The sequence below is a fragment of the Vicia villosa genome, linkage group LG4 (assembly GCF_029867415.1).
Source record: "Vicia villosa cultivar HV-30 ecotype Madison, WI linkage group LG4, Vvil1.0, whole genome shotgun sequence".
NCBI lineage: Eukaryota > Viridiplantae > Streptophyta > Magnoliopsida > Fabales > Fabaceae > Vicia > Vicia villosa.
Window position 1 is genome coordinate 170,151,878 of NC_081183.1, and position 20,346 is coordinate 170,172,223.

General features: G+C 34.7%; 1 protein-coding gene across 2 annotated transcripts; it reads right to left on the bottom strand.

Annotated features, from left to right (window-relative positions):
• Positions 1–12,106: 12,106 nt before the first annotated feature.
• LOC131595882 (sucrose-phosphatase 1-like) lies at positions 12,107–15,997 on the bottom strand. Of its 2 annotated transcripts, none has more exons than XM_058868398.1 (9): positions 15,874–15,997; positions 15,497–15,647; positions 15,126–15,425; positions 14,608–14,709; positions 14,226–14,420; positions 13,821–14,108; positions 13,377–13,563; positions 12,850–12,896; positions 12,107–12,716 (listed from the first exon to the last, which is right to left on the bottom strand). In XM_058868398.1, the coding sequence occupies exons 2-9, from the start codon at positions 15,554–15,556 to the stop codon at positions 12,624–12,626; spliced, it is 1,272 nt and encodes a 423-aa protein (XP_058724381.1). In that variant the 5' UTR covers positions 15,557–15,647; positions 15,874–15,997; the 3' UTR covers positions 12,107–12,623. The 2 variants fall into 2 exon arrangements, with proteins under 2 accessions (XP_058724381.1, XP_058724380.1); XM_058868397.1 differs by having other exon boundaries at positions 15,779–15,963.
• Positions 15,998–20,346: the final 4,349 nt, after the last annotated feature.

Sequence of the window (20,346 nt, forward strand, 5' to 3'; positions counted from 1 at the left end):
AAAACAAGGGAAAAAGCGCTGGTAGGGGGTACGAGAGCGCTTTCTAAAAAGCGCTGGTAAAGGGGGGGGGGGGAACGAGAGCGCTTTCTAAAAAGCGCTGGTAAAGGGTGCGTACGAGAGCGCTTTCTAAAAGCGCTGGTATAGGGCACATTAAGAAAGCGCTTTATAAAAGCGCTGGTATAGGTATAGGGTACGAAAGCGCTTTTAGGGAAAAAGCGCCGGTATAGGGTACCTATGAAAGCGCTTTTGAAAAGCGCTGGCGTAGCTCATTTTAAAATTAAATTTTTTAAAACAAATTAAAACAAACGCGTTTTGTCTTTCATTATTCTTCATCGTTTCTTCACTATTTTTCTTCACAAAGACGAAGTCACTGTTCTTCACAAGATGCCGCCGCCGCCAACCTCCACAGGGCCGTCGTCGTTCGTTCTTCATCGTTCTTCTTGCCTTCTGTTCGCCGTCGCCGTTCGTTTTCTTCTTCGTTCACAGCCTTTCGTTCTCAACATCTCCTCTCAGCAACAACAACTTTGAAACCCTAATTCTTCTTGCCTTCTGTTCGCCGTCGCCGTTCGTTCTTCATCTTTCACTATTTTGTTGTTATTTGAAACCCTAATTCTGGAAATGTGAGGTTGAAGATGAAAGTGAGGTAGCAAGGATGAGAGTGAGGTTTCAAACCCTGTTTTGCTTTGTTTGTATATTAGGGTCTGTGGCATATGTTTTGATACATTGTTTTGCTGAGTTTTGCTTTGCTTGCTCTGTTCAACACAATGAATCAAAAATTGCATAGACAAAATTACTCAATGCTCAGGAATTGACTTAATGATGTCGGAATCACCTGAAATAAAAAAACAACGTATAAAATTAGAATATAAAAACTAAATGTATTACAAGTTTCTAATATTGAAATATTGAAATAGTTGAAATAGTTGAAATAGTCAAAGCCTTGTAAGTTTTGCTTTGTTTGTATATTAGGGTCTGTGGGATATGTTTTGATAGATTTTACAGTCTGTGAGGATCAAAATTGTTGTCTCATACCGAGGCATATTCAGAATTTTATTTGTAATAAAAGGTTTATGAAACAGTGTGAATTTTTTGAATTTGCTAAGTTCCAATTGTGTACCGGTCTCAAGTCTAAGGAGGAGGTTATAATATTTTGAAAGGAAAACTCTAGCCAAAGCATCTAGATATTTTGCAGTATAGAAACTAACTTTAATATGTTCAATCTAACACGTAATAAAATCATTTTAAGCATACTTTTCTAGAACCAAATATTTGAGCATTTCGGTTTTGTAAATTCGAAAAGTCTAGAACATATGAACTACTTACTGCATTTTTCAAAAATCGAGTTCTAGCTAATTGAGTCTAGAACATATTTGAGCATTTCGGTTTTGTAAATTCGGGTGTTTGTAGTTTCTAGCTAATTGATAATTGATTTCATATCATTTTAAATAATTGAGTTCTAGATTAGGGTTTTTTTTGATATTGTGTTAGTAGTGGTGTATTTAACTGCATCGTGTGTGTTTAATTTTACAGTTACTTTGAAGCCTCTGGTTTCTACTTGTACAACGCCGATTCAAACCTACCCGTCTCCCACATCAAGTCCAACTCAGGTTACTAGCCCTTTCTTCTTGCTTATAGTTTGTTGTTTTCTGCTTATAGTTTATTGTTTATGGTTCTATTTAATTTCAATTTAGTGTCTCTCAATCAGTTTTTTGGTTTGTGGACTTATATTACCTTGAAATAAGGTAATGTCTTCTTTAAGAAATCGGGGGTAGGCTGAAATAAGGTACTGTCTTCTTTTAGAGACTCAAACAATCGAGACAATTGTAACTTCCTATCTTTAGCTAACTACCATTTTAACCAATATGAAAGCTATAGGATCTCATTAGCTATTGCTTAAGTGTTGCTTATTCACAGTAGTATATTTTTGTACTATAGTTGCATAACATTCTATTTCAAGACTTGAGTGGTTTGACAAGATTTATTTCTATTATTCACACTTTATAGGATCTCATTAGGTATTCTGATCAAGACATAATGATGATAGCTATTTCTTATCTTGACAGAATTCCTTAGTACCTGATAGAGAAACCAAGAAGCAAAAGCATTTGTTTAGCTTAATTAAGACATGGATAAAACATGGATGAATTCAAACCGATTGTCGAAAGAGTACGAGAAAGGGGTATGGGAATTCGTTAAGTTTGCGGTTGCGCACGCCGAAGACCCAATTCGAATGGCGTGTCCTTGCTTGGGTTGCTGTTATGGGGGTAAGATTGACGGGAATCAGTTGGCATCGCATTTACTACGGTTTGGAATTGATAGAAGTTATACATGTTGGACAATGCATGGTGAGAAAAGTAACGGGAATGTTGAGTCGAGGTGTAATACGAAGTATGCTTCAAACGACGATTGCACAGACACATATGATTATGATCGAGTGGAAGAGATTGCAGAAGCGCTTGAAGAAGATCTTGAGGATTATCCCAAAATGTTCGAGAGGTTGGTAAGCGATGCAGAGAAACCGTTGTATGATGGTTGTACAAAATTCACAAGATTGTCTGCGGTGTTAAAGTTGTACAACTTAAAGGCGGACAATGGATGGTCGGATAAAAGTTTCACAGAGTTATTAGCCCTTATGAAAAATATGCTACCAGATGATAATATTCTTCCCAATCGAACGTATGAGGCCAAAAAGATGTTGTCCTCTATTGGCATGAGCTATGATAAGATACATGCATGTCCAAACAACTGCGTTTTGTTTCGAAACGAGTATGCAGCGTTGAATGAGTGTCCTAAATGCGGTGCCCCTCGATATAAGAAAAGTTGTCTCCGGCCAAAGTCTTATGGTATTTTCCTATAATTCCGAGATTTAGACGCATGTATCGTAGTGAAACCGATTCAAGACACTTGACTTGGCATGCAGATGAAAGAATTATTGATGGAAAGTTGCGACATCCGGCAGACTCACCACAGTGGATGAAAGTTGATACTGATTATCCTGAATTTGGAAAAGAAGCAAGAAACCTTCGCTTGTCATTGTCTACTGATGGAATGAACCCGCATGGTATTCAAAGTATCTCGCATAGCACATGGCCTGTGATTCTTATGATTTATAACCTACCTCCGTGGCTATGTATGAAGCATAAGTACATGATGTTATCTATGCTAATTTCTGGGCCTAAACAACCAGGGAATGACATAGACGACCCTTAATCGAAGATTTAAAGTTTTTGTGGGAGAACGGTGTGGAGGTTTACGGAAATCTATCCGGGTACAGCAATAAAGGTCAAAAAGTGTGTCCTGTTTGTGAAGATGAAACCGATACGACACGATAAGATCTTTGTCAGAAGAATGTCTTTCTCGGCCATCGTAGATTCTTAAATTCTAATCATCACTACCGTGGGTGGAGAAAAGCATTCAATGGAAAGGCCGGACATCGTACAGCCCCACCTTTTTTGTCAAGTGATCAAATTTTTAAAAAGGTGAAAGATGTGAGCACTCAGTTTGGCAAGCCTTTTGCACATTCACTTGTCAAGGGTGGGTGGAAGAAGAAGTCAATTTTTTTGAACTTCCATATTGGAAGTCGTTGTACGTAAGACATTTCCTGGATGTTATGCATATTGAAAAAAATGTATTTGACAGCGTCATAGGTACGTTACTCAATATACAAGGAAAGTCTAAGGATGGCCTTAACATAAGGAAGGACATGGTAAACATGGGAATGAGAACTGAATTGGGACCCGTGACGAAAGGAAGACGAACATATCTGCCACCTGCTGTTTACACTCTATCTAGAAAGGAGAAGAAAACATTGTGTAAGTTCCTCAGTGAAGTTAAAGTTCCAGAAGGCTACTCTTCAGATATTAGAAGACTTGTGTCCATGAAAGACCTCAAGTTAAAGAGTTTGAAGATGCATGATTGTCATGTTATAATGGAACATTTTTTACCAATAGGTATACGTTCTATTCTGCTAGAAAAAGTAAGAAGCGCAATAACTAAACTGTGTTTTTTCTTCAGGTCAATTTGCAGTAAGGTGATCGATCCCGCGATCTTACCAACATTACAAAAAGAGATAGTTGTTACTTTATGTGATCTTGAAATGTATTTTCCTCCCTCGTTTTTTGACATAATGGTTCATCTAGTCGTTCATCTTGTGAAAGAGACACAATTGTGCGTACCAGCTTATATGAGATGGATGTACCCTGCTGAACGTTATATGAAAATATTAAAAGGGTACGTGAAAAACAGAAGTCGGCCGGAGGGTTGTATTGCCGAACGATACATTGTTGAAGAAGCGGTTGAGTTTTGTACTGATTTTCTGTCAAATGTTCAATCAATTGGACTCCCCAAATCTCATATTGTTGAAAAAAAAGAAGGAAAAAGGCTAATTGGAAATAAAGTTGTGACATTATCAATGGTCGAGCGGGATCAAGCGCACTTGTATGTTCTGCACAATGAGATTGAGGTTGAGTCGTATGTTGAAATGCACAAGGTTGTTCTCCGAGATTTAAATCCGAATAGAAATGAGAATTGGATATTACGAGAGCACAATCGAAGTTTCATACCGTGGTTTAGGGAACATATTTATTCAAAGTATCGTTCAGATCCTGCTTCAGTAACAGAAAGGTTGAGATGTTTAGCCTATGGTCCAAGTATAATTGTGTTTTCTTATAGCACATACGCAATTAATGGATACACATTTTATACCAAAGAACAGGATGATAAAAGTACTATGCGAAATAGTGGTGTTACCTTGGTAGCTGAAGCAATGCACATATCAAGTGCGAATGACTTAAATCCGAAATTTGCAAATCTGTCATATTTTGGGGTTATCGAGCGCATTTTGGTGTTTGATTACGCGAAGTTTCAGATTCCTGTATTTGGTTGCAAGTGGGTTGAAAATAATAATGGCATACGAATGGATAAGTCAGGATTTTTGCAAGTGGATCTCAATAGGGTGGGGTACAAAGATGAGCCTTTCATTCTAGCCTCTCAAGCTAAACAAGTGTTCTATGTCAATGATCCGACAAGTACGAAATGGTCTATAGTGCTTTTATCAAACAAAATAGTTGATGAAAACATTGGAGATCAAGGTGATATTGGCATTGGCATTGAATCTTGTACAAGAAACGATCAAAATGAGAATGAATCTTGTACTAGAAATGATCATAATGAGGGTATTTGGATCAATCCCACCGTCCGCGTTGTTAAGAGACGCGTAGAACACAATCCTACCAAGAAAAGGAAGAGACGTTAGTGAAAAAGGTAATAGTATACATATTCCGACTAATGTGCTTTATTCAATTTGTACCGATTGTTATATATTCAATTTGTATAGTTTTTTCAATTTGTATTTCGATTGTTACAATACTTATTCAATTTTGGTGCATATTTTCGTTTTGTACATAACTTTTGAACCATGTATCCGTTTGTCGACTTCTTTACATGTAACTATACTATTTTGACAATTCCGGAGCTGCTCATTCACTTATCTTTACATTTCGGGACTGTTTTTTATCGGTTTTGCTTCTTCCCGTGATCAAAAGTCGGGCTTAGGGTCTGAATTTCAGAAAACCGACTTCATTTTTGAGTCCGTGAGGACGTTTTACCATAACCATGTAAATTTCGTTCAATTCCGACAACTTTCTTTTTTTTTACGCTTATTCTGATTTCATCGATTTTGATTCCGATTTACTTGTACATGCATGGTTTGACTTCCATTTGACTTGTATAGATTGTTAGCTTATTAATAGTGTACTAATGTGCTTTAGTTTATTTGATACAGGTTCAATGGCTAGTAATCAAGAAAACCCACAAGAAAACTCACAAGATAGAGATGTTCCGGATACAAATCCTCCACCCGATACATCATCAAAAGAAGTTGCACGAGGCATCACCATTATGAAGGGAATCATTCGACATAGAGACCAAGGATTAATATATAATTTGGAATGGAATTCTGATAACCAACCAATTGGTCCTAATTCTGCAAAGTTGACAAGCTATATTGGTACACTTGTTCGTTTGCATATTCCAGTCTCCGTAGCTAAATGGAATCTGAAAAGCAAAGAGTTGGACGAGAAAAAAGACATGATTTGGGACGAGCTTAAGGTATCATATATGGTTGTTGTTATTATCTTGACGATAATTTGATTAAATTACTTATACTAACACACTCTTTGCGTATGTTTGTTTGCAGAGGTCTTTTAACATACCAGATGAGCGTAAACGCTTCATTCTTGGTTTGGCCGGAAAAAGATATAGAGGGTGGAAAGCTTATTTAACAAACACCTATCTTAAGGATAAAGAAGGAAACTTTCTTGAAGAGGCCCCGAGACGTCCAAAAAAGTATGAGATCTTCATTGATGAAGAAGATTGGGTTGAGTTTGTAAATCAAAGAGATGAATCTTTTCGGAAAAGGAGTGCCACAAATAGTGCGAGAGCATCAAAAGCCGCATATCCATACAAAAAAAGGCGTTTGGGATATGCACGCTTAGAGGAAAAATTGTAAGTAAATAGAAATGCGTTTTAATTAATTGTCTAAATGTGTTTTATTTGACGATTTTATCATTTGTGTCAATGCATAGTTAGAGCAGACGAAAAGTGAGGAAACCTCACTTCCAGTACATGTGTTGTGGAAGGAAGCTCGTGTGGGCAAGAATCGAGCTGTCGATCCCGATGTTCAAAGAGTTTATGCTGAATGTGTAAGTATAACGCTGTGTCTTTAATTAAATCAAATGTTTTTTAATATATAATTGATTTTTATCTCCACTAATAATTATTGAAATGTAAATGAATTACAGGAGACCTTGTCGCAATCGGTATCCACCGGTGAGGACCAGGATGATAGGAGCGTACTTATTAGAGCACTAGATGCTCCTGAGTATCCCGGTCGGGTGAGGGGTAAAGGTCATGGTGTGACTCCAACCACTTTTTACAAGCATTCTAGGAGAAGAAATCCTACCAATGAAGAAGTGTTGCAAAAATTGCAGGAATTACAAGCACAAGTCTCTGAATTGCAAAAAGATAAAGAGATGTATATGAGAGAAAAGTGCAATACTTCATCGGTGAAAGAAACTAGTGATAAAGCTAGTATCAACTGTCAAAGAAAATTTCCCGAGGTAATTATAAATTTTTTTCCTTACAAATTGTTCTATTTTATTAATGATAATGACTCTATATTTACTATTGGTTTAGGGCATTTCATCTTGCCAACTATACTTATCGTCACCGAATTATCGCCTAGTTGGCAAGGGAAAAGTGCACAACACTTTGGGAGATTTACTTCACCATAGACCGCTCCCGGATGGACACCTAAAAGTCTCAGTTGATGTTGTATTAGATCATGATGCGGTGCTACCGGTACCTGACATGGTCTCAGAGACAACATTGATGCGAGATGCAATAGGGTCATTTGTTACGTGGCCCTCGGAGCTCATTATCATTGGTGATGAGGTATATTGGAAACCATTATGAATCATTTAGTTTTCGAATGTCAATTCTGCACCGTTACGTTAATTATTTTTTACATTTTAATTTTAGACTGCTCCTACAAAACCCGCAATTAAGGGTAAAGGGATTTTACAGGAGGAGGAGTCTGTTGCATCACTAAAAGAGGTACATTTAAAGTGTTAATATATAATTTGAATCTAAAACTGCATGATTTTATATTTTACCGATTGTTATATGATTTTTAGGCATCTGCTCGGGGGTCACAACAAGTGACACAGCAAGTTCGTAGCGTACCACCCAAGGGTCCTCCGAAGCAAGCGGCAAAAAAAGGTGGTGCTTTTGTGCCTCGATACCGAACGATGCTCGGAACACTTGCTGATATGTCCGATTTGAAGGATGGTGCTTTCCGTGAAATCAATATGGATGAAGGTATCTTTGGTATTGAATTCATGTCAAATATTGCACTAGATGACTTGGAAGAGATTTTTACGCATGAACAACTAGGCGTCGCTAATATGCACTCATACATCCGGTAATATTCACTCATCCGATATATTATTTAATTAGTCGAACAATTTATTTACACATTTCAATGAAAATAATCTAATGTTTATTATGTTTTTATTTAAGGTTGTTGTATGACAGAGTGTTGCGCGGGACTGCATTGTCAAACAGATTCCGTTTCGTGTCTTCCGCCCATTGCAGCGGAATGACAATTTCTACGGAACCGGAATCAGTTAGACAGCACTTAGTCGATAGATTCCTGTCCACCGGGAATACAAAAAGTCTGATTCTTTGGGCGTATAATACCCGACCAGTAGGGTTAGTTTCTCATTCTTGGTTCATCTAATCTTTGTTTCTTTTGCGTAGCAAAATTTTCATATAACCTATTGTTTTAATTTATAGAGCACACTGGTTGTTGCTTGCTATCAACCCTATAAGAGAAGTGGTATATTTTCTGAATTCGGTAGATGGTGAGTGGACCAATTATCCGACTATGAAGACAATGATTGATACGTAAGTGGGATCGTTCTAAATATTCGTGTATATTTATATATTTAATTATTTGTGAGATTGATCTAAATGTATGCTTTTATATTTTTGTTAGATCAATACAAGTGTTCCGAAGTCAACGAGACGCACAGGTATCCTGGACTAAATCAAACAAAATTACTTGGATCAAAGTGCAGGTACATTAATTTTCACAATTTTGCTTATAATATTTATGCTACTTGATAAAACAAGACAACTATAAAATCTTATTTGTTTTTCTATGTAGTGTCCGATACAGCGAAACAGTTCAGATTGCGGATACTATGTTTTGAGGTTTATGAAAGAAATCATTCAAACGAATCAATTAGAGATTCCAATCACGGTATGGATTTATAACTTAAGATAATTTCTTATAATTTATTACATTTAACTAAATCATTCATATTATGTTTTTGTTCTGTAGTACTTTGACGACTTCTATGCTGCTTCTTACACAAGACTTAAGTTGGAAGAAATCAAAGAGGATTTGTGTCAATTTTATATTCAGCAACTATTCATATAGGTTTATATGAATACATTATTGTGTGAACAGTTTTATGAATACATTATTTTGATAATGACTTTGTGTTTGAGTTTCTTTGGTGGATGTTGGTTCATGTTTGTTTTTGTTGTTGTTGAGCCTTTAATTGACCGTGTTGTTCTGTTCATACTTTGCAGGACCAGGCCGGGAAACGATCAAACTTTTGAAGTATAATATTATAGTACTTTAGGATGGTTACTAACTTTGTTCATACTGTTGCCAATATTTGAAGTATAATATTGTTGATGTTACTGATTTAGTTTGTTTGACATGAGTTAGTTACATGTGAAACTTTCTGTATATATATCATACTTTACATGATTTAGTTTGTTTGACAGGAACTATAATGATGTATATATAATTTTGGATATTATAATGGTATTATATTAGTATATATATAGTGTCCTACCTATGGTTGAAAATATGTCGTCGAAAATATATTATAGGTTCAAAATATATTACAGGTCGAAAATATTACAGGTCGAACTGGGAGGCTTAAATTACAGGTTGCACTTTAAAATACCTCATTTAGCAACAACAGCGCTTCTAAAAAGCGCTCTTAAAGGGCCACCTACTAAAGCGCTTTATTACTAAAAGCGCTGCCTAAGTTTAAAAAAAAAAGCATAAAAAAAAAACGCAACCTACGAAAGAGCTTTTGGAAAAGCGCTCTTATAGGGGGGGTTACCAGAGTGCTTTTTCCAGAAAAAGCGCTCTGATAGGGGGGGCTACCAGAGCGCTTTTTCTGGAAAAAGCGCTCTTATAGGGGGGCTACCAGAGCGCTTTTTTGGAAAAGCGCTCTTATAGGGGGGCTACCATAGCGCTTTTCTGGAAAAGCGCTCTTATAGGGGGGCTACCAGAGCACTTTCAAAAGCGCTTTCGTTACCTACGGCAGCGCAGGCTTTGGCAGCGCTTTAGTAGCCCAAAATAAGCGCTTTTAAAGCCCTTCCGCGTTGCTTGATCCTTCAACGCCACACTCCTCACCAAATGAGCCACCTGGTCGGGAAAGGAACCAACAAGCTTCAAAGGTAGCAAAATATTCTTCACCCTAGAAAGAGAGGTAAACGCTTTCTTTACTTCATTCATATACCTATCTCACTGAAGCCTCAGATCCTAAACATTGTGACACCCCCTGAATGCTTTCTTAACAACATCATTGTCCTAAATTTGATAATTTTTTAGGTCAACATATGTTAGACCATAATTTAGAAGGAAAACACATACATTAATTACTTCAAACATACTACACAATTATGAAAAAAGTCACACAATTATCAAAATGTACCAACCATACATAATTTGTTCGGAAAATACAAAAAGAAATATAATCAAATATAAACTATTGAGTATGTCTAACCCACAACTTCTCCTCCACCTGTACTGCAAGGCATTCCGTGCCTCGAAAATCACGCCTTCTACGAGGGCCAACTGAGGACTATCTTCCTTAAAAAGCCTATCCTCTATGCGCGATCTCCCCATATCCGCAATACGCCGACAGACCGCCACCATGTCCTTGGTTTGGTAAGCCATAGCCTATAGTACCTCCTGATTAGATGGGCTAGGTGGTCTTCTAGGAGTGTCTGGTGTCAATGATAGGGTGCGAGATCCTATAGAATTCTTTCATGTAGCCGTTAACATAAGCCCATTGTACGTGAGTTGGCACCCTGCGATACTCCTCTGGTACCAAGTGATTCTCGAAATCCTCAAGTATCACATCAAGATCTCTACAGCAAACGATGGAATGAACGGATTCTAGTGGGTATCAGAATAATCTACAAATACTCAAACTGACGCTACACTCGCTTGGGCAGATAAGGGTACATCAGACTTGATCCACATGCCAATTATCTGGAGTATAAAGAAATAAGGCCAAACTGGCGCGTCTGACGGTAACCTCCGTATGGGCAGAAGATAATGTCATCTGCTACATGACAGTCAAGATACTCTCGAAATGGCTTAATCACATTATTCCCTATGTACCACGCAATGGCGGGAACACACAATAAATCCTCAATATAGGTGTCCACAAAAATGGACATACTAACCAAGAACCAAATGTAACACCTCATACACACTCTCTATGGTACTTAACCTGCATATCATCAGCGTTGGCATCCACAACAATCTGTAAGTGATCTTTATAAAGTTCATCCATAAATTTAAATCTAGCATGATCACCTCTGGTGTCAGCTATCTCATTTGCGGTCTTAGTTGGGTCAACCCCCAAATATATTATCAGCATTTCGTTGGCCTCCTCTCGGCCGAGCCTTCTACGGTCCAGTAGTTTTCCCCTGATGGGAAGATGCAGGAAGCATGAGACATCATCCAGAGTGATGTTTATCTCGCCAATAGGAAGGTGGAAAGATGAAGTTTCTGAATGTCATTTCTATGCAAATGCCACATGCATGCCTTGGTTTATAATCATGTATGCATCATAACATAAATCAGCAAAATCAGAGTAGTGAATGGCATTCCCGAAGCAATCAACGCCTGGCTAATTCAAATCCAATCTCTTTTTGTCGTAGTGGTTTATCGATTTTAAACACAGACGCTCTTATAAAAAAAATAAGAGCCATCATAAGCTACCTATTTCTATTTCACTACTATCTAATGTAGCTTAACTTAGTATCATTCAAAACACAAAAAATGATTTATTTATTTTTTTGAAAAACTTACCAAATCAAATGAATGAGAAAGAGAAGCTTAAATAGATGAAAAAGAGCTCTAATGATAGAAACTTGAATGGATGAGAGTTCAAATAGTATTTTATTTAGTACTTTTTAGAAAGAGAAAGAGAGAAGAATTTGACGCAAATATATGAAACTATAGCATACAGAGATGCACCCCCTAAATTTTGAATTAATGGTGTTTACGAAGATACATCTCTAGACTCACCTTTTATGCATACAGAGATGCATTTCCAGATTAAATATTGGTATAATAGGGTGCCTCACCAATTTGCTCTGAAGAGTTTCTAAAAAAGATGCGTCCGAAAATACATCTCCGACCGCTAGAAACAGTTGTGATTTTTTATGGGGGTGGGGAACACCCTTGAGGGTGGAAAAAGTAATCCCAAAATAAACAAAGTAAAGAAAGGAAAGTTAATAGTCCATCTCAAGCTTGAATATCGATGTTCAATCAACTTTGATGGGTTGAAGAAAATGTAAGAAGATGAATATAAATAGATCAACTAATTTTTGCTGTAATTTTTCTCACTTATGTGACGGTTCAACTTCACATGCTTTGTTCTTCAGAAGGAATTACTTGTAGTAATGTACCCTGACGAGTGTCTCCATAAAGCATGCATGTTGTTGAAAGCATAGTTGAAAATGTTGAAGGAGATAGGTTAACCATTTGAACTTCATAAACAATAGAGGCCATAACTTTATACTCGGCTTCTGCTGAAGATCTTAATAATGTCGGTTGTTTCTTGGACTTCTACGAGATTAATGAATCTCCCAAATGTATGCATTATCCACTAACTGATTTTCTTCTACCTAGACACAAGATGCACAGACCCAATAAGGGTCCAACTATCTATAGAACCTCCCATGTTGGTCACCTCTAAGGTGCGAGAGTGCAGATTGCCATCCCTAATACTCGGCTACATAAGCCAATGTGTATTATCCTTTCCTTTTGAGCCATCCAACCAAGTCTGATGTATGTGCATCCAGGTAAACTCATTTGGTGTATCAACCTGTCAAAAATCAACAAACTATTAGTAGTTAGTAATTTATATCAAAAGATCCATTTAAAACGAATTTCTAAAAACAGAATAGGGTTAATCATGCCTTTTGGGCATAGAAAAGAGTGAGTAATATAAAGTTCACCTTTGAGTTCATCAAAACCTTTGTTAAGCAACCCCTTAACTCATTCCCTGATTTTAGATGACAGGAATTAACAAGTCAAAGAAGAGCAAGTAATATAAAGAAAAGCCATAAAATCAAATTATAACAGGAATGAGAATTGTTTAATACTTAACAGCCTTAGATAAGAACCCTATAGTAGAAGGTGAATGAGCAAAAGTTGAATAAAGAAACAAAAGGGAAATCAACATTCTACGTTGAATTAGAAAAATTATAAGCATGATAACGGATGAAAATCAGGCAATCACACGTATAACAATCACTCACCATCCGGTTTTAGTTTCTGTAGAAGGAGCACTGATACTCTCCACAGAATTGGTCATACTTTGAAAGGAAGTACTACTAATACTATATACTAGTTGGTCTTTTTCAAACCCAACTACTCATGGTGAAAAAAGTCATGAAGGAAATGAAGAAGCAAAGCTATAAAAAGAAAGATCAACGAGAATGATATTTAACATAAGTAACTTAAAGTTAGAAAATAATCGTACCAGATAATTCCCACTTGTCAAATTTGACCATCCATGAGCCCAAACTAACCTCTGCAAAAGATACACGATCAATCCAAACCCGAAAGTCTAGGCCCTGCTTCTCACCAAACACCTTTGGTAAAGTATCTATAATATGTTGCATAGGTTGGTCAGATCCTGAGGGATGGACAAAATTTCCAGTAGAATGCTACAGATAAACAAAAATGTGAGAAAATAACATTGGCAGTTACCTCTTCAAGATTTCAAAATCTACTTTCCTTTAGTTTCAAATTTCCAAAAACGCGTCCTCTTATGTAAAGTATATCATATAATCAGATAGAAAATAATTGGTCATATCAAAGTCAGCAATAAGCATTCAGGCATGCAAGACATTCAGCTCTTCCCAGGGTTAGAAATGGATTTGTAATCAATTTTACAAAAATTGCGAAGTTGTACCATACTTACAAATTTTGATTTTAGATTTTGTATATACTGCTCAGAATTCTCAATTTCTCCACGCATCCATCTCTCATAAAATAGGTAGAACATCACTACTTCATGACTAGGACTAAGAATTTTCATGTTTAACGTTGAGTCTCTAACATCTCTTGGAGAAACATTTGGACCAAGTGTGAAGTTACCAATAGCTTGCACAATACCAGCCGCACATCTCTCGGTTGCATAAACTATTTGAGCATTGTCCTTTGCATTTTCTGCATACCATTCAACCAATTCTTCTTGTGCATTACTGACCTGCAAATTTGGGAGATGAGCGTTCAGTTTTCACCATACATTTATAATGAAAAAAACACGGCAGAAAACTGCGGACATGTATATGGAGAATTCAGTAATTCTTATAATGTTACAAACCATGACACCATATACACCAGGTACACCGAACAGTTCAGCATCATTTCCAGAATCACCACAAACAAGAGTGTTGAGTGGTCCTAGTCCATCGGATTTTAATTTTTCAAGCAGAAAAGCAAGGGCCCGTCCTTTGCCAGCAGCTTGGGGTAGTATATCCAAAGCAACACCGTTGCTATAAATTATTTTCACATCTAACTGGAAAAAAAAAGAGTAGCATCACAAGTCACAAAATCATAAAGAAATATAATGAAACTGTAGCATTTAAAAAAAATATTAGATTAAGCTTTTAAACGACTTAGACAAATTTGTACCATTAAGGTTGTTTATGACCATTTGTCATAAAGCCCTATGCCTTTTTTATAGATAATGATAATAGTATTACCCCACGTTTTTCTAAACCTTTTGAGAGAGCTTGCATGACTTTTGATGCCTTCCCTTTCTCCAAATAGAAGCTAACCTTATGAGGCCGTTGCTCTGTTTCGGACTGCAGTTACTCCAGAAATTTCAAAGATAACGTATTGATAAGTAAATACAAATGCTCTCAAAATAGTTACATTAGTTAATACTGCAATGCATTTTATTTAAGGTCATTCTTCCTATCATGATGACATATTAGAATTTCGATAAATGACAAAGAGAAGCCTAGTGCATAAGGCTTTCACCGTGTGGGGTGTGGCGAGGGTAGATGAGCACAACACTATCCCCGCAAGCGGAGTGGCCGATTCTAGGATCTGAATCGACGACCTCCAGGTCACAAGGCAACAACTTTACCGTTGTGCTTTAAGGCTCACCCTTCTAATAATTGATAAGCATCTATTACATGATACTATGATAGATATAAGTCAGCTCAGTTGGTAGCTGTGCGTGCAGATCATCAGATACTACAATAGATATACTTACTTGACTAACAAGCTCAGGAAATTTCGCTGATTCCTCCACAACTATCTCCCTATTCCATTTATGATCTAGACACTGTTTCCACCCTTCATCTGGCACCATGGATTCCCCGTATGTAATCTCAGTTCCCACAGACATTATAGTTATATCGGGAGTCAACAAAGGTTTCTGCTTTCTTAACTCTCGATATATAGTAGGTGATCTCCCCGTGGAGAAAACTAGTAGAGAATTATGACGATAATAACCTTCCCATAGCGCATTAAACCTAAGAAGAGCAAGGTTTTCTGGATCATCATGGTCTACCTGCAATGAAACTCACCACATTTAATCCCAAGAAACATCGAAAGACAGATCAGTATCAAAATTATGTTTACCATTGTGTAATCAAGATCTGAAACTATCATTAGATTGGCAGAACCATTGAGTCTATCCATAAGGGAAAGATGCTTTGATCCTTTCTGGATAAACAAGTTATTTGCAGCTTATTATAGAAGTGCTTATCATGAAAAGCGCTTATGTAACAACCTAGGTCAATTACAATGTAGTACAATTAGTATAAGAGTAGTTTCAAAATGCCCAAAAAATAATTGCAAAATTAAAAAACTATAATCATCAGAAGAAAATGGGAATTAATGAGAATAAGAGCAAAAAGCTACCTTTGTCAAAAGATTATGCATGCATCGATTGTATCTATAACAGAGTTCAAAAATTAGGGCAATCAGAGATTGAAAGAAAACAGAGAATCAATTACCGTGTTGTTAACAATGTTCCAGCATGAAGTTTCAACAAGACACACAACACCGTTTTTTTTTTTTTTTTGTCGAATTTCATTAAGAGTAAGAAAAAACTTTGTTAGATATATTCCCGAGAAAGAAAAAAAAAACTTTGTTAGATATATTCAAATATTCGTCCCAGTAACTCATTTAGAATTAAATAATGTTTTAAAATAAATAATTTATTTTAATTTTTATATATTTTTTCAATTTTGCCTTTTATACTCACTCTGTTTTTTTTAACAAAATTACTCCATCTATTCTAAACATTTTGTAAAAAATATTTCTTCTAAATTATAATAAGTCATTTTACAATCCTACTATTATTGATAATTTTTTTATTTAATATACTCTTTACTATTTTTTTCCTTCTTTCAATTCTTTTAATTTTACATTCTAATATATTTATTGAAGGATATTTTTGTAAAATCATACATTATTTTATTTTTTCATAAAACAATAATTATATTTTTTTAATTTGCGTGAAATGACCAACAAATTTATAATTTGAAACAAATAGAGTAGTAGTAAAAATTTCATCATTCCCATACATGATAAGGTATGGTAAAAATATTATTTCATATCTTACTTTTATAAACCTTTTTTAATATGTGTGAAATGTTCAACTAAATTACTCGTTATGACAAAGAATAAGTACTCGTAGTTCTTTACAATAAATGATCAAATAGAAAACATCAATTTAACAATTATTTTTATAAAATTTAACAAGTTTAATAGGACTTGTTTAAAACAATGTTGATAAAATTAGCTTCACTTTTTAATAAAAATCTTAATTTATCATGAGAAAATATATGTTATTGTTGCTTCGGTTTTATTCTGGACCGGCCAAAAGTCTATGTAAGATTCAGATATTTAACCCAATAATGTAAAGGTCAAATAACTGGGTTGGATTGTTTCAGATATTTTTTAAATGAATTTTATAGTGTAATATATTTTTGTTGAAATTTTTTTACAAAGAATTTTAAAAAAATTAAATAAAAAATATCAAAATTTTAAAAAATTACTTAAATTTAAAGCTATTTATTACTTAAATTTAAAGCTATTTCAAAAAGCTTTACATAAAAATTATTTTCGAGATACATCTTTTTGAAAAAAGTTATAATTTTGACTTTGTATTAAACTTCAATAATATATATTTATATTATAGTATATCAAAGTTAGTCTTTCAATTTATAAAAAAGGATATAAAAAATTTAATATTTTAAAAAACATTTTTATAAAAATGATTTTAAAAAATACAAAGATAAAATCCATTTTTTAAAAGCTAAAACAAACGGGCTCAAAATTATTCATTATATATAAGGAGCACACCTGAGACTTAAGTCACACTTTTGTGATATCATGATTTCACTTCACTCATCTTTAACTTTGTAACTAACTTGAGCGTTGAAGTGCTAACCTTGTTGACCCACCCTCGAGCAACCAAATATGTTTTACCAAATCTCTTTCTTGAGAAGGACTTTGATCCTGATTTAGATCCCTCTTATTATTAGACGGAGAAGATGAAGCTCGATCTTTAACATCTACAACAACAGCCCCAACAGAAGGGCGGTCCCGACCAGAGGGATTCTCTTCCACAATAGCATAGGTGTCGATTAACCGCTTCCTTTGTATGAAGGGTTTTTCCTCGAAAGGGCCAAACCTCTCTTCATAGAGGATACCCTTAGATAAAGAATCAAGGTATTTCTTCATCTTAATCTCTTATGAAGTAAGATAATCCAAAGGAATAACGTACTCGTGAGGCTCACGTTTAAAGTGGAACCAAGCTTAATACTTTTGAAACCTATCAAGGAGAGGAAGCTCATTGGTAACTTGGCACAAGGTGGTGTGAGATTCCAAAGTAAAAGGCTTAACCAACACAAAACAATCTCAAAATAGTCCCACTTCTCGACGTAAGTACCAAATTGGGGAACATCCAAGGGCGATGAGATGAATTGTTGATCTCGAATGTTATTCAGTGAAGTATGCATCATGGAAAAAAGATGGAAACTAGCTGGTATGAGGACTTCTAAAGCTATTAATCAGCGTAGGACTGAAACACCCTCATTAAGGCCCAAGCAATGAGGTGAATCTAGAAGGGGGAATCTTGAAGAACCTTAATACCTCCTCTTAGAATTCTCTCAAGGGTAGCTGTAAAGGGAAAGATTAGAATATGAACTAGTGGAGGTTTGTGTTCTAGCAAAGGGAGACGAACCACTACCCCCAGAATCTCTAGACAAGTTCACGGGGGTGATCATTCATATAGGCCATATTTAATATAAAGATTGGAAACGAGAAAATAAGCTTAAGGAATGAATGACTCCTATATAAAGTATAGGCAAACAAATAGAGTAGGAGTTAAGTGAAAAGTAGAAAGATCCCTTTCAAAAGAAAGCAAATGTTGAAGCAAAGACTTCTAAGAAGAAAGGAAATCACTATGACAATTAGGAAGCTGACTTTCACGAATTATGAAAAATTCTGCCAAAAGATGAGGAAACTCAAATCAAAATAAAATGTAAAGTTAAAAATCAACGGCCATATTTCACCTTGAGAATACAAGTGAACTCAAGTGCACTCAAATATCCTAAAGATAAGCACCACGCCTAACCTACGACCCTAAGGCCACGTGCTAGAAAAATCGACGAAACATCTCAATGATGATAAATGCATTTAATCCGCCTATTCCCCACTACTTCTGCAACTGTCCCGCAACTTTCCCACTTCTTTTATGGTCGACTTTAGTAACAAGATGTAGGTCGCAACTTTGAAAGACGTCTCATACGGATAATATATATATATATATACTCCCTCCGTCCCAAATTATAAGAGAAATTCACTTTTTAGATTCATTGAATAATTAATGTATCTGGTCTGTATATAGACCAGATACATTAATTATTCAATGAATCAAAAAAGAGAATTTCTCTTATAATTTGGGACAGAGAGAGTATATATATATATATATATATATATATATATATATATATATATATATATATATATATATATATATATATATATATATATATATATATATATATATATATATATATATAGACACATATGAGATTTAAGGTACACTTTTCTGATCTTATAATTTCACTTTAGACGTATAAGTCTCTCTTTTTTCTTTTATTTCTTTTTTGTTAACAAAACTAATTAATTACAACAAAAATTTAACTAAGAAAATTGAAAACAAATCCTATAATTAAGTTTTATTTATTAGGAACCCTAAAGAAAGGCAAATTTATTGTTTTGAAGGTGAAAAACAATGTCTTAAATGAAATTGTATTGTTCATGTTAATCAAATAATTAGTTTTATTTGTAATTCATTAATAGTCATAGAACATTAATTTAAGACTAAAGGTTTATTCAGTAATGAATTAGGGATAAATAATATAGAAAATGAGTAATCATTGAGATTATAGTTAATTGTAACAATGTCAATTTAGGGTAAAAAAATATTCAAGGTCAAACTTTAACTCTATATGTTTTTATCAAATTTTTTTCTACTCAAAGTTTGTTTTTAGCTTATCTTTCTGCAACAATCAGTTCAAAAACCCTCCAATATCCTTTTTGTTCAACTAATCTGAATTCAAACCTTATGATAACAACTTACAATCTTTGAGATTGACATTTGAGATTTTCTAATATTACTACATGGCATGATTTAGTATATTTGTTAAATTCACAATTAAGTATTGGGAGCTTGTCGCCATTTTCAATATTGTACAATTACTTTATCGATTGTCTGTGCCTCCTTGAAGATTATTGATTTGTTTACAAGGACGCATTCCATTAAATGTTATTGTTTTTTATTTGATGAAATCTCGATATCTCCTATTAATGAATCATAAGTTTAAAGAAAGATTTTATATAATACTATTATTATGTTATTATATATTTATTATATTTTATTAAAAATAAATTTATTATATTTTATTAAAAATAAATTGATCTTTTCTACATCTATTCTATTGTAATATATGTTATATAGATTTTTGTCTTTCTAATGGAAATCCTAAGCTCGATTCTCTTTTCTGTCCTCAATCTCTTTTGTTAACAAAACTAACTCATTATAACAAAAGGTTAACTAAGAAAATTGAAGACTAATCCTATAATTAAGTTGTATTTGTTAGGATCCTTAAAGAAAAACAAATTTATTACTTTGAAGGGGAAAAACAAAGTCTTAGCATCTAAAGCCTTATAATAAAATGAAACATTGAATGCTGATGATGCATCATACACTGATAATGGTAACTCAGATGATGCATGGTAACTGAGATATTGAACTTTTCTTCTTTTTTTTTTACCAATGTAAAAAAGTAAGTTAAAGTATTAGAATTGTCTATAATTCTAAATTATCTACAAATTTTTACTACTTAAATCAAACATACACTAGGAATTTGATAACTTAAAATGTCTAAACATAATAGCAAAAAAAAATAAAA